At 48.1% G+C, this 12,815-nt stretch overlaps 4 protein-coding genes across 4 annotated transcripts; all 4 read right to left on the bottom strand.

The window, feature by feature from the left end:
• Positions 1 to 2,798: 2,798 nt before the first annotated feature.
• PHYSODRAFT_298302 (hypothetical protein) lies at positions 2,799 to 3,395 on the bottom strand (the record flags this gene model as incomplete). The annotated part of the gene is made up of 1 exon (XM_009524404.1): positions 2,799 to 3,395. The coding sequence occupies one exon, from the start codon at positions 3,393 to 3,395 to the stop codon at positions 2,799 to 2,801; it is 597 nt and encodes a 198-aa protein (XP_009522699.1).
• Positions 3,396 to 5,646: 2,251 nt separating this feature from the next.
• On the bottom strand, positions 5,647 to 6,468 carry Avh1b-105 (Avr1b-1 avirulence-like protein; the record flags this gene model as incomplete). Its single annotated transcript, XM_009524403.1, has 1 exon — positions 5,647 to 6,468. One exon carries the CDS (start codon positions 6,466 to 6,468, stop codon positions 5,647 to 5,649), a length of 822 nt encoding a protein of 273 aa, XP_009522698.1.
• Positions 6,469 to 10,925: 4,457 nt separating this feature from the next.
• On the bottom strand, positions 10,926 to 11,237 carry PHYSODRAFT_452057 (hypothetical protein; the record flags this gene model as incomplete). The annotated part of the gene is made up of 1 exon (XM_009524402.1): positions 10,926 to 11,237. A coding segment is annotated over one exon (312 nt), but the record flags the coding sequence as incomplete, so codon positions are not given.
• A 54-nt stretch (positions 11,238 to 11,291) lies between these two features.
• On the bottom strand, positions 11,292 to 12,560 carry PHYSODRAFT_496804 (hypothetical protein; the record flags this gene model as incomplete). The annotated part of the gene is made up of 1 exon (XM_009524401.1): positions 11,292 to 12,560. A coding segment is annotated over one exon (1,269 nt), but the record flags the coding sequence as incomplete, so codon positions are not given.
• Between the last annotated feature and the right edge of the window lie 255 nt (positions 12,561 to 12,815).

Genomic DNA, 12,815 nt, shown 5'->3' with positions numbered 1-12,815 from the left:
GTGAACTGAGAATTCCTTTGTCGGAACATCGAGGCTGCTACTCAACTCCATCACATACATTTTCCACAGCTTTGCGATCATGGCTCTACATGTACAGTAAAATGAGGCGCTGGCATTATAGCTGGCTTCACAAGGGGTGCTGATCTTCATCTTGGAGCTTCCTGCTCTAACTATGCCAGACGAAGAGGTGAGTGAGTTTACACCAGGGGTCGGAAAAATAATAGCAAAAAATTATTATGGTATTGTCCCACTACAATTATTTATTATTGGAAGTTCATGAAACCAATACAATATGATATTGCCCCAATAATAGCAATACAATATCAAATACTATGAATTCTGGGGTTGGGCGTTCATAAATGATGAAAATGCTATAATAAACTATTATAATCTCTATTTTTCGGGTCGATGACACAGCCTTGGGTTGCGAGGCTTTTGTGGAGCAAGCGGTGTATACTCAATAGCGCTTTGTCGGACAGCTTCACTTCCCAAAACCGTCCTGGAAACAGTACAGGGCTATTGTAATCGTCATCAGCCTCCACCTGTATTTTCTCACTGTATAGGTTGGCCTGACACCTCAGTAATAGTTCGATATCAGTCATGGGACGTTTGCGTAAAGTTCGCGTGAAGTTTGCGGCCTTCCTGTCACATTTTGGCAATTAATAGCTCATGTCACGAATTGTACAATATACTTAAATTGTACCAATTATTATTATTGGTTGCCCTCATATTGCCGTTATCACTACTGCAGCTTTGGCCTCGCAATACAATTTCATACTGTACTGTCCGACCCCTGGTTTACACATTCACTGGTATAATGGCGTCCACCTCACCTGCTTCAGCTGGAACCATAGCGGTCGCAATGCCAAAAGGACACCGTTTTTCATCCGACAGGCATTTGCGCTCTCGTCCAAGCGACACCTTCTCCTGATAGCAGTACTTTGTAGTTAGTTCCGAGGTAGTGTTGTTTATTACCAAGTTAATAACTACTAATAACTGGTATTAGGATTTTTAGCTATCTAATACCGATTGGTAATACCATTATGTAAAGATTGAGTACGATAAACTGTCTTTTTGTGTGCAGTCAAAACTCCGCTCAGAGTCCGGAAGAATGCGCTTCTTCACAATAATATGACTTCATGCTTGTTCTCACCTAGTGTCTTCTTACCACTAGGAAGGTATGATGAGCGCATTGGTGCTATCCTCATCTCGTTCTTGTTTTTTTAGCTAAAGTAGTCCTGACACACCAACTTTACACAAAAGGTATTACCGTTAATAGGAAGGTATTAATTGGTATTAACTCGGTAATGATTTGACCCAACTGTATTCCGAGCAGTATTTTCTTGTCCGTCTTGATGATTGCGACGGACGTGACCTTGCGATACGTCCTCTGAATGGCAAGTTGCTCCTCTTCTGAGCGTCAATCGCTTCACGCGCTTCCGAATCAAAGTCCACGTAAGAGAACGACCCGAAAAAACAAACCGACGACAGCGGAAAAGATAATACAAACACACGAAAAGGCAATAAGTGAGCGCTTGGAAGGTGAAGATAGCCGGAAAAAGGTACACGAAGTCGTTCCCATCGATATTCGCCTGAATAAGCGACGCAAGCGGGGAAACTCCCATGTACCCCCACAAAATCCATCGAAACTCGCGGAAAATCTGCTTCTTCGCTTTGGATGGCGCCATGTCTAATCGCGCCGTTGCGCATGCCTCATGTCCAGCGGTTGGCCAAGGTAATAATCCCGGTCCACAGCAAACTCGATACGATGACAAGAGCGAGGTGATCAACCCACAACTCACTCACTGCGATGAACATTGCCACCCAAGACACAACAACGACTCGAATCCTGCTGGATTCACGAAAATCAAGTTTTCGAAGCGTAATATCCCAACCTTTGGTCAGGTACCAGTATAACAGAGTCTCCAAAGTGATGACGAAAGCTAAAGTTGAAAGGCCATTGCAAGTGTAGGAAGGATACCGTGCTGCCAGTCAAGGTACATTCCAGCGGTTTGCTGTGCTGCGTAGGCAAAAGACGTGTCGATCACTAACGAAAGATGTCTTTCCAATCAACCGGTTAGGTTCGACAAGCACTAAGCTTAAGATTAAACAATTTATCGTATTCTAAATCCGCGCGGTAGCTCACCAACAGGAGAAAACAGCGTTAACCACGCTTATTCAAATAAAATATCGCGGCTGCGGTCAACTACTTCTGTATACAGAGACGTCATCGTCACTGAATATGACGAATATTCCTTAGCAACTAACGCGTCATCTTGTTAGTGGCCGAAAGTGCCAATTGTAGTCATCTTAGTAAGAAGGAACGTGAAATTGCCACCATAACAACGTACAATTAATTTCGCGTGCCCTCGCGTGTTCTGACGGGCCTGTACCACTAATCCTTCCAGTGATTCAGTCAGATCTACGAAATCCACACCGAGAAGTGTCCCCCCGATCGTATCATCCCGGACAAATCTTCACTTTGTGGAAAGCAATACCCAAAAATGCACCGGGTATTGTCAAAGAGTTTGATTGAAAATGGAAACGTAAAAAAGCTCATCCATTCTTAAACACGCCGAGCTTGTTCCCTGTCTGCACATCCTGCAACAGCCACAAGGTCACGTACTCATCCGCATAATTGGTCGATTCGGTCGTGATGCCCCAGCTTCTTGCGAAGCAGCGGCATAGTCCAGTCCTGTCCTTTGTGCTGCTCCCCAAAACGTCTCGCCAGCGGGTTCTTCTGGAGCTTGGCCTCAAGATCTCTTCCGAACTTGAACGCGCCTTGGGGCTGAGGCTTCTCACAACGTCTTAACCTGGGGTTTCCACGGGAGGGACAACGCCACCCCAGTCTTTCGCTGGACGGTGTTGTAGGACCGGACCTGAACCAACGCAATGTACGCTTGGTACTCCTCCGAGGTCTTGGGAGTCCCCCTAGTGATGCCCAAATTTTTTCTGAGCATAGACGGGGTCCATTTTTCATTGACGAACTCCTGGACGATTTTTTTGGCGACTTGGTTATTCTTCACTTGTTTCTCGATGAACAACCGAACGGTGTTGAGCTTTTCAGGCGTGAGAGGACCCATCATATCTTCGGCAACACGGTATATCGACAGCTGTGGGGCCTTCACTGAGGCCTTCACCTTCGGAATCTCGATCGTTAGAAGCGGTTTCGCTGGGACCTTTAGTTTTAAAAGCGGCTTAACAACATCGGGACCCCGCTCTTCACCCGTCAAGTCCAATTCCGTATCTTGCTGGTGCTTGTTGTTCGACTCGGTGCTGCGAAAGAATCGCTTGCCACTCTGGACCGATTCGGTCAAGGAGAGATCGGAGGCACCCGAAACCGGAGTCGCGGCGAGGGCCACTGCAGCGGCGAGAAGGATCCAACTCAGACGCATTGGCTCGGATTTGGCGGTCTTGACTTGAGTGCTGGAGGGCAAATAGCAGAGTGGGGACTGCTAGTATTTGTTTTGTTTTCGCTGCGTTGCGTCCACGGAGATTGGCTCGAGGATGCATAAGCTGCTACAGTGCGGGCTAGGGATTTTGGCTAAGGCACGATTTGGGCTTGTGACTTTCAAAACGTGTGCTGGCCTTGTCCAAGTAAATTCCGGAGGACTTTATCTGCAGACCACCCGTCATTTTTGAATCGCCACCAAGCACATGCACCGAGTCCTCTCGCCAGTGCGTGGGCTAGCTGTCATTAAAGGCAGGCGCGAGGACACTTGGGCATGAAACAACACATCGTAGAGTAGCCACTGGATGCACATATGAAGCATTTCGACGGTTCTTATCGATTACTTCGGCACTTGTTGCTGCACCCGACTGGGATTCATGCGACGAGCCGAGTGGGGGCTGGTACTTCAACAGCATTATTGTATAAAAACAGTTATTGAGGTAGTTATGTACAGCTGTGTGTACTGCAGGCACAGCAGATGGGAGTCCATGAGGTGGGGGCGTCCCTTTTGGATGGGGGAGTCCCTTTTGGATGGGGGAGTCCCTTTTGGATGGGGGAGTCCCTTTTGGATGGGGGAGTCCCTTTTGGATGGGACTGGAGGCTGCCGAGACGCCGCCGCTGTGGAACGGGCCGTTGAAGGGTTATTACATTGTACTAATACCTTATTAGTGCCCGTAGGCGTTTGCTGTGACTATCCTGATCACTCTCTTGCCGGTAAGGCTTGTATTGTAATACAGTACATGTAGTGATAAGACCACTTTTTATCACTATGCAGAGGCATCACTATCTAAATATGTACCATATTGGCGGTACGTTATCGTTCAAGGTAGTGATACCGGTAATGCCGCCATTTTGGCACTTCGTGAGTTGTATTGCACTCAATGCACTCGATACATGGTCAAAACATTAGATAAGTGGTCATTGCTGCGCTGAAAAGTATATTATCTACGGCTGTATAGCACGAGGAGGGATGATACGCGGAGGTTAGAGGATGTCGGTCATTGGGATAGAACGAGAGGGTCTCGCTATTCGGGATCGTACCACTACAAAGGGGATTGTCTGTACCGAAAGGGTTGAACCGGCAGAGACAAGCGTGGCAAGCGTGAATCCCTCTGTTCAAAGCTTCCTCCGGTTGTTTCGGAGGAAGCAGCCGCAGCAAATCCCTACAATTTTGATTTGTCCTTTGTCCATTTGTGCATATGATGATGGTGGAAACTGTACAGAATATACCGCCACTTCCGACACCATATGTTAGGTACCTTTTGTGCACTGTATAATTTGCTGCAGGGGAAGCGACCTCTATTTGGGTCGATGCCACAATAAGCATGTCGGCAACTAAATACATGTACGTCTTCGTCTAGACCCCCGGTTTGTGCGCCTTCGTCGTCCTGACCAGACTCGTTAAGACTACTTAAGTTTGCTGTTTGGACCATCTACTGGCAGCAGAGCGCGTCGCGCGCGTCGTCTACCCCAGCTTCTGGCGCTACTGCGTTGCTTGAGTCGCTTCCCGACGTCTTAGACAAATGCGAAGCTCATACCTGCTTGGTCATGTACTGTAAAAGGGAGGTGATACTCAGGGTGCTCTAGTTGAGGCACTTATGCCTCTTTGCTACAATCCGGAGTTTTGAGGCGCATTACTTCTCGAAATTTGAGGCACCACTAGGGTTTTCATACAAATCTAAGATAAATGGCAGAAAAGGAGTGCCTCGCGGTAAGGTAGTTATCGGGCCGTTTAAACAATCCGTTTCCAGAGGTGTGAGGTTTAAATTCGCTGCGCCATCAAAAATGATCAGATTAGAACTTGGAAATACACATGAGAAAGCGGAAAGAGAGCTTATTCCTGTGATATAATGTCGTAAAAAGTTGAATATTCCAAGGCCAGAAAAACAGCCAATCGTGTTGGAGGATTTTTGCATACAAATCACTGATGTTAGAGTTTTGTCCAATGAAGTGTGGTACATAGAGGCATAGCTAGGTACTTCGACCAATCATACATCAAGATGGTTTGAGGTTTTTTATGAAAAAAACTAACTGTTAATTCTTTTCCGGACTGGAGAAGTACGCCAAGGAATAGACATTCTTTTCCGTTCTCACCTCGGTCCCGCAGTTCTCCAGGCGTGTAAACAGATAACAACAAGAAGATGTTGAGAGTTGTAAAGAGTTTGCTTGAAAAATGGAAACGTTTTATAAGCTCATTAAATCTTAAACTTGCCGACCTTGTTCCATGCCTGGACGTCACGTAGCAGCCACAAGGCCACGTACTCGTCCGCGTACTTGGGCGTTTCTGTCGTGATGCCGAGCTGCTTGACGAGCAGCGGCATGCTCCAGTCCTGGCCTCTGTGCTGCTCCGCGAAGGCCTTGGCGAGCGGGTTGCTTTCGAGCTTGGCCTGGAGATCCTTGCCAAACTTGCGCGCGTCCTCGGCTTTGAGGGTCGGCACCACCTTGTCCACCGAGCGTTTCCATTTTAGGGACTTGGTGGCCCACCCGGTCTTGGCCTGGACGTTGTTGTAAGACCGGACCTGTATCAGCAGGATGTACGCGAGGTACTGCTCCGAGTCCTTGGGCGTTTTCCTGGTGATGCCCATGTTCTGCTTGAGGGTTTGCAGCGGCCACTGCTCGTCGATGAACTGGTTGACGAAGCTCTTGGCGATGATGTTCTCGTCCATTTGTCTCTGCAGGTTCTGACCCATCTTGTTGAGCTGAGGCGGCTTAATCGAAGCCAGGACCTCGTCCAGCGGACGGAGCAGCGGGTGCGAGTAGGCGGTCACAGGGGCCTTCTTCGTAAATGGAACCTTGAGCTTGTCGAGTTTTATCTCTGGAATCTTGAGCTTGAGGTTGGGAAACGGGTTGACCCGTCGTTCTTCATCCGCCGAGTCCAAGGCTTCCGTCTCTTGGTTCGACTCGGTGCTGCGCAGGAATCGCTTGCCCGAGTCCGTCGTGGTCAGATCGGAGGCCGCCGAGACGGGAGTGGCGGCGAGGGCCACCACAGTCGCGAGCAGGAAATAGCTAAGACGCATGCTTTGGTTACTAAGACTGAGGGTCTGGCGGTGCAGTCTTGACTGTGAGTGCCAGAGGGCAAATTGCAAACTGGGGGTGCACCACGACCCGCGGGCTGTTGATGAAGAGCGCGGTGCTGCACATAATATGTGTGTACAGTACATATTTCGTACTGTACACACACAATCCCCCACTTTTTATTCCTAAATGAGGGTATTCCTGTCGTAGGTTGTACCATTCATTAAAGTATTCGAACGGACGAAGCAGGTCTGAGAGCCGGCTCCGAAAGATAATGCAAGCATTAAAACGAGGAAACAAGGGCAATAGGAGCTGGTGTCCAGGCTCGACTTTTCCAGAAGTCCTGTACAAAACGGTCTTACCATAGTTAAGCACCCCAGAAGATTCATAAATTGTGATTTGGCATTCCTTTCAACCATTGAGGGTTGAGGGAGACAAATACTTGGCTTTGTATACATGTAGGTCACCATATATATTCCTGATGAGCGGGTATTCCTCACCTAGGGATATCTACATGTACGGAGGGGGTCGTCTGTACAATACCTGGTATTACACAGACTGGATTAATTCATCACAATCTTTGCGCGCAAAGTCAAGTGTTATCGGAATGACAAGGGATTTGCGGCGGTTGTTTCGGAAGATCCGTTAGAAATGGGGATCGCCGCTTTTCAAATATACTTGTTTGTATATACCATCCATGTGGTATTGCAAAAACTCTCTTCTTTAAAACAGCATTTCAGTAGAGAGTAGTTGTCGTTGACAATGGAAGATGCACAAATGTGTGGCTCTACGGTACCTAATTTATATCGAAAGCTTAACAGCCCTACAAAAGCAGCGAGCTTACATTGTACCCGGAAGGCAGAGAACTGGGTGGTCTTACTGTTATTAACAGCGAACGTCTTTACTGTAGACTCCTCAGAGAACGTGGAAATTTGTGACGAATACTGCAGTCCCATCCTAGAGGAGCTCCCCGTTTGAGGATCACAACCTGCAACTGCATTACGTACGGTGTGAGCTAATAAAAAGGTACAAATGGGGCAAAATACGACCACACAAAAGACTCCATGAAGGTCTGCCTATCCACTTCATCTCCGTCGAGTAAAGGACGATAACAACCTGCGATTTGTACAACAGCAACCACACCAAACGGGCACCAGCAACCACTTTTGTGTACAGAACCGATCCTGTACTACTCGGTTCTGTACTTAAAAGTGGTTGCTTTTCTGTGCGGTGTATTACACCGCATATCGCAAGTTCGTGTCACGGTCCACCAACACCAAAACCAATGCTGTATCCCAAAAGGACGCAGGCATTGTCTACAGGTGGCGGCGAGCTGAGCCGCGAACAGGAGGGTGCCAACCACGTGCCGACATGCCTATTGACCTCTAAGAATGATTAAATGTCTACTTCAAAATAACTCGCGCGAGTTAATACGAAGTAGTGGATTCAAAACAACTCGCGCGAGTTAATATGAAGTCGTGGATTCAAAATAACTCGCGCGAGTTAATATGAGCAGTGGATTCAAAACTGCTCGAGTTAGTTTGATTCATAACAGCTACATGCGTCAAGCTCGAAAGTTGCTAAACGATCAGGTTGGTGAAGTGAGAAAATGGGCTTAGATATTTCAACGAAGCTGTGTGACTGGGTGAAATACCGTTAACATTCAATCCTGTAAAAACTAGCAAGAATGGTACCAACAATGCTCATTACCCCAGAGAGTGTTGGATTCGAATAAGAACGAGGGACATCGAGTGTACAGAGACTATAGTCAACTAACTGCACAAGTAAATAGCAATGAACCAACAGACATCATTCTTAGCGAGTTAGATTGTGGACTATAATTTCGTGGACCACTACCGCAGACTCGCGTCCTCGAGGCATGTGGACTGTTGGTGAGGCTACACCAGTGCATCTTAATGGTAGTGGTAGATAGCCGTCTAACGCCCAACAAATTCAAATTCCAAATTTGATCTATAACGTCGGCTACGATGTAACTGCACAACGTGCAATAACGTTCATGAGGGGGCTAATAAGTCTGTTTTAGTGAAGTTATTGTGGAAAGCTCGTATTGAAATACTACTAGAGCAAGCGTTTTTGACTGGATAGTCACACGACTTACAGTTAGCTCAAATGCCACTCACAGCAAGGGTGTGCGCCTTTAATATTTACCCGTCGGTCACTATATAGCTACAATTCCCAGCGAATTTTCGCATCGTAGTGCACAAATACATATTGCTCCAAATTCAGACGTTGTAGTTGCACCTCAACGCGCCTAGGAATAGTAGTTATAGAGAGGTTGGTTGAGTCCTAACTCCTTTATTTAAAAGTATGCAGTGCGAAATGGTTCGTGGTTCGAAACCCCAATGCGGACCAGTGTGCTGGTTGTCACTAACATCAAGGCAGTGAGCGTTATGGCTATGGATACTCGTTACTAGTGTAAGTGAACTCTATATACCTTATTTCCAAAACAAAATACTTAAGTATGCTGGTTGGCTTGCTGAAATTCTTAAGCCTGATAAATTTCCCTGAGTATTTTTGTGGGTTATACGTTGCCACTTGAAATATGCCAGAAGACCCATTACATACTTTAGCATGCAAGGTATCCACGCTAGCTGAGTAGTTTAACGGACGCTTAGGTGGTTCAGCATGAGGCGCTAGAATACGTGATACCTTCCGAACTACTCTCTATATATTATCGAATCTCTGAGTAGAGCTGCAAGTTCTGTATATGCTCCACACAGATAAAATCAAACAATGCGTCGTAACCATACACAACCACTACCATCTCTGATAACAGGGGAAGCGGCTATCCGGTGGCTTAGAGGCAGGAACTGGTGCGAACCTTACTAAAATGTTTTACTCACTCAATCGGCATATACTCACATGTAAGGGACAATCTGGGTATGGTGTGATACATTGCGGTGCCTGGCATCCTAAGACAAACTAAATGTATGCATTTGTTCACACGGATTGCTTTGTGGCAACCGTGCTTGGGTTGAACTCCGAAATGCTCACGTATAATTACCCTTTACTGTACAGTATACTCTAGTACGTACCATTTCAATTTAAAACAGTATAATTGGCCTCATATCAGCTCCGTACCTCGCATGACGCCACATTATAACAACTCCTAATAGCTGCCTATACGCATGCGCAACCGGAGTCTATTCTACATGTAGTAATATAACTCACTTTATGATGTCTCGCGAGTAATTTAATTCAAATTAACTCGCGCGGGTTATTCTGAAGCATCTGGACCATTTTAACGCGCGCGAGTTATTTTGAATTTGAACCAGGCAAAGCTATACTGAGCTCAAGTACATATACATGTTAGCGGCCATTCGCAGGCGCCCGGCTTAGCGCAGGAACCTGGAGAAAGGGCAGTAGAAAGGACAGGTTGCTAGTGATCGAAAAAGTGGTTGTTGACGATCACTTTCCAGCTCTTTTGGTTGTTCTCGTCTTTTTTAGGTTGCCATTGTCCCAAAGAAGGTTGTTTATGGAGAGTGCTTACGTACACAGTCTTTTTTTTATGGGGGTCGAGGGGGGGGGGGTGAATGTGATATAGAAGAGGACCACGGAGCAAACCCACGCGGGTGCCCGCGTAGCAGGGCCGCGCGGTATTTGCGGAGGCGGCCCAGCGACGAGCATTCCAGCGAGCCTAGCACTGTTCTCGCCAGGTGAGATAATCTTTTTATCGCAGGAGCGCAGCGGAGCAAAGCCATTTCCCGCGGTTGACATCCGTCCTGCGGGAAGGTCGTCACATTGTGGGGTGATGGGCTGCCTATAACTCCAAGATATCACCGATAATAGACTGTGTACGTAAGTCCTGCCGTTGTTTATGGTCCAAAGTTGGTGCTCTGGCGACCCGGACTCATCTCCGTCGATGGAGACAACGCAGAAGTGCGAGCTAAAACGATTCAGTGGTTGCTGTCGGGGCTGGGCTGGGTGGGCGATCGCTGAAGTACAGTAGATAACACTGGGTGAAAATTAAGGTACGATAGCTAGGTAGTCAACGCAATCTACGTAACTACTTCGTGTTGTACATGTGCAGTAGGTGCAATGTATGCTCTGGTTAGCCAGTTTGATGAGATCCCAGTCGCCATAGGTACACTATTAGCGACAGTACACTGATAAATACGCTGCAACGACAGCAAACCGTATCATTCAGGATGGTACAGGTACAATTTTCAGGGAAGTTGAAGTCACATCAGTGCGCCTCCTCTGTGGTGGCTGTGAGTTAACTAAAAAGTGCTGTAGGTAAGCTAACAAATATTACCTTGATGCATGCGTAACAGTGCGTCTCTTCTTCATAAGCTTACTAACTTGAACTAGCCCCTGGCGTCTCCTTCGTATCGTTCACCTCCGCGGGCTTTTCAAACGCGTAAGCCGTGCCCAGCAGTACCCCTTTGTCGGGGTTGAGTATCAACGCTGTCGCGACTTTCTTACGTACGGGCTCCTCAATCACCGGAATGATACTCGAGCTGCTCACAGGGTCACCCGAAGCATTCTCCGCCACTGTATTTTGCCTTTCATTGCCCTCGTCAATGGCAATTTCCAGGTTTTCCAGCTCACTGAAGCGGAATTGTTGACACCTGCAGATGTATCCCAAGACCGCGTAGAATAGGAAGATAAGGACCTCGTGGCCTTGCACTGAAATCCACTCCCAAATGCGCCAGCGGTTGTCCGACCCAGTGAGCGAAGCCACCGTGGAGAAGAAGATAAAGCCCTTCTGGAGTCGCTTGTAGTGGAGGAAGAGCGTCCCCTTCCACATGACCAGCGACATGTCGATGTTGACCTGCTCTCCGATCCGGTAGCGCAGTCGCAGCATCTTTAGGTTCGCACTGGCGTAGTAGTGGATCAAAAAGAGGATGGAGAACCACGAGATGCCCCAGATGACTGCGATACCGATGTTGTCCACCTCCAGCTGCTTCAGCATCACGAAAGCCAGAGCCCATTCCACAGCCACACAACGAATCCGGATCACATCTATCCGATCCAAACTTCCCTGTGTGATCCCCCACCCCGCAGCGACGAATAGAGCCACCTCAGCTGACACTGCTAAAGCCACAGCCTGCGCCACCAACGTCACGATCGCCAGCAAATTGAACTTTGGACTCGCAAAATACCCGGCAGTAAACTTTGTGGCAAAGGAGAGAGCCGAGTAGCCGAGTTGTGTCAATGGAACGCTCAGTAATTTGTAGTGCAAGGGCACAACTGCCCCCTGTGGCGCGTAGTACATGTGCACCATCCCGACTAAACACGCCAGAGTCCACACTGCGGTACTGGCGCCGTAAAACCCCACGAGAAAGTTGTCAAACTCCCACAGACACTCGCCGTCTTCAGTGCACAAGTTCATGGCCACGGAGCCCAGAACCACCTGGTTCGCAGCGGGTGGAACTTCACATTCCTCCGACCATTGTTTGCTTTCGGTTTCTGATAAATGGGGGTAGTTCTTGGAGCAGAAGAAGCACGAGTTCCCGTCGGATGGTGGGGGATACTCCAGACACGAGCGTAGAATAGCCTCCTCACCTCCAAGTAGCTCACACGCGTCGATGTAGAAGCTGAGATTCGTGGAGTTACTTGCCGTGACGACGTCGTACTCCGCCTGACTCGTCACATTGTCGGCTAAGCCGATGATCTTCTTTGTTGACTTGTACGTGGATATGTCGCTCGACTGGTTCTCGAGGGGGAAAGACTGGCAGTAGTAGTCCAGGGTGCGGTTGGGCATAGCGCAGTAGGAGGGCGTCGAGGTTCGGTTGGTGCTCGTGGAGGAGTCGGACGGGAGCTCGAGGAACGCTCTGGCCGATTCGTCGCACGCCAACAGGTACAGCAGGACACGGTGTTGACTCTCCTCTAGCGTTGCCAGGGAGAAGTGGGCGTTGAGCTGGAACTCGAACCACCCGCCGTGTTCGAGGTCGAACGTGGCCAGGAACTCTAGAGGGGAGAACTTGCTGTCCAGACTCACTTCGTGGTGGAAGTCGGACTGCCCGAACAGCGTCGCCATAGCCCGTGAACCCGAGACTCGAGTCGGAACTAAGCATAATATACTAAGAGAAGCAAGAGAGCTGGCGAGGGGGCGGCGGTATGGCGTCATGGTCATGGTGATCCTGGTTCTAGTCAACGTGTGAGCGCTGCAAGTCTGCTGGAGTATGCTATGTATGTTTGGTATAAATACCACTGACATTTATACCCGTTGACAAGTTGGTTGCGTTTCTGATCTGTATCTGAACAATCTCCTTCTCGCCTCAAGTGGGGCTTCGGGGCACAGTATGTTTTATTGAGACGAACCAGCAGTAAAATAAATTCTAGTCTGTATATCTAGCTTTCGCTGGGTGCTTTAGTTAGCTAA

This window comes from Phytophthora sojae (assembly GCF_000149755.1).
Source record: "Phytophthora sojae unplaced genomic scaffold PHYSOscaffold_3, whole genome shotgun sequence".
Classification (NCBI taxonomy): domain Eukaryota; phylum Oomycota; class Peronosporomycetes; order Peronosporales; family Peronosporaceae; genus Phytophthora; species Phytophthora sojae.
The sequence above is the reverse complement of the archived record's forward strand: the minus strand, read 5'-3'. Positions and strand labels throughout refer to the sequence as shown.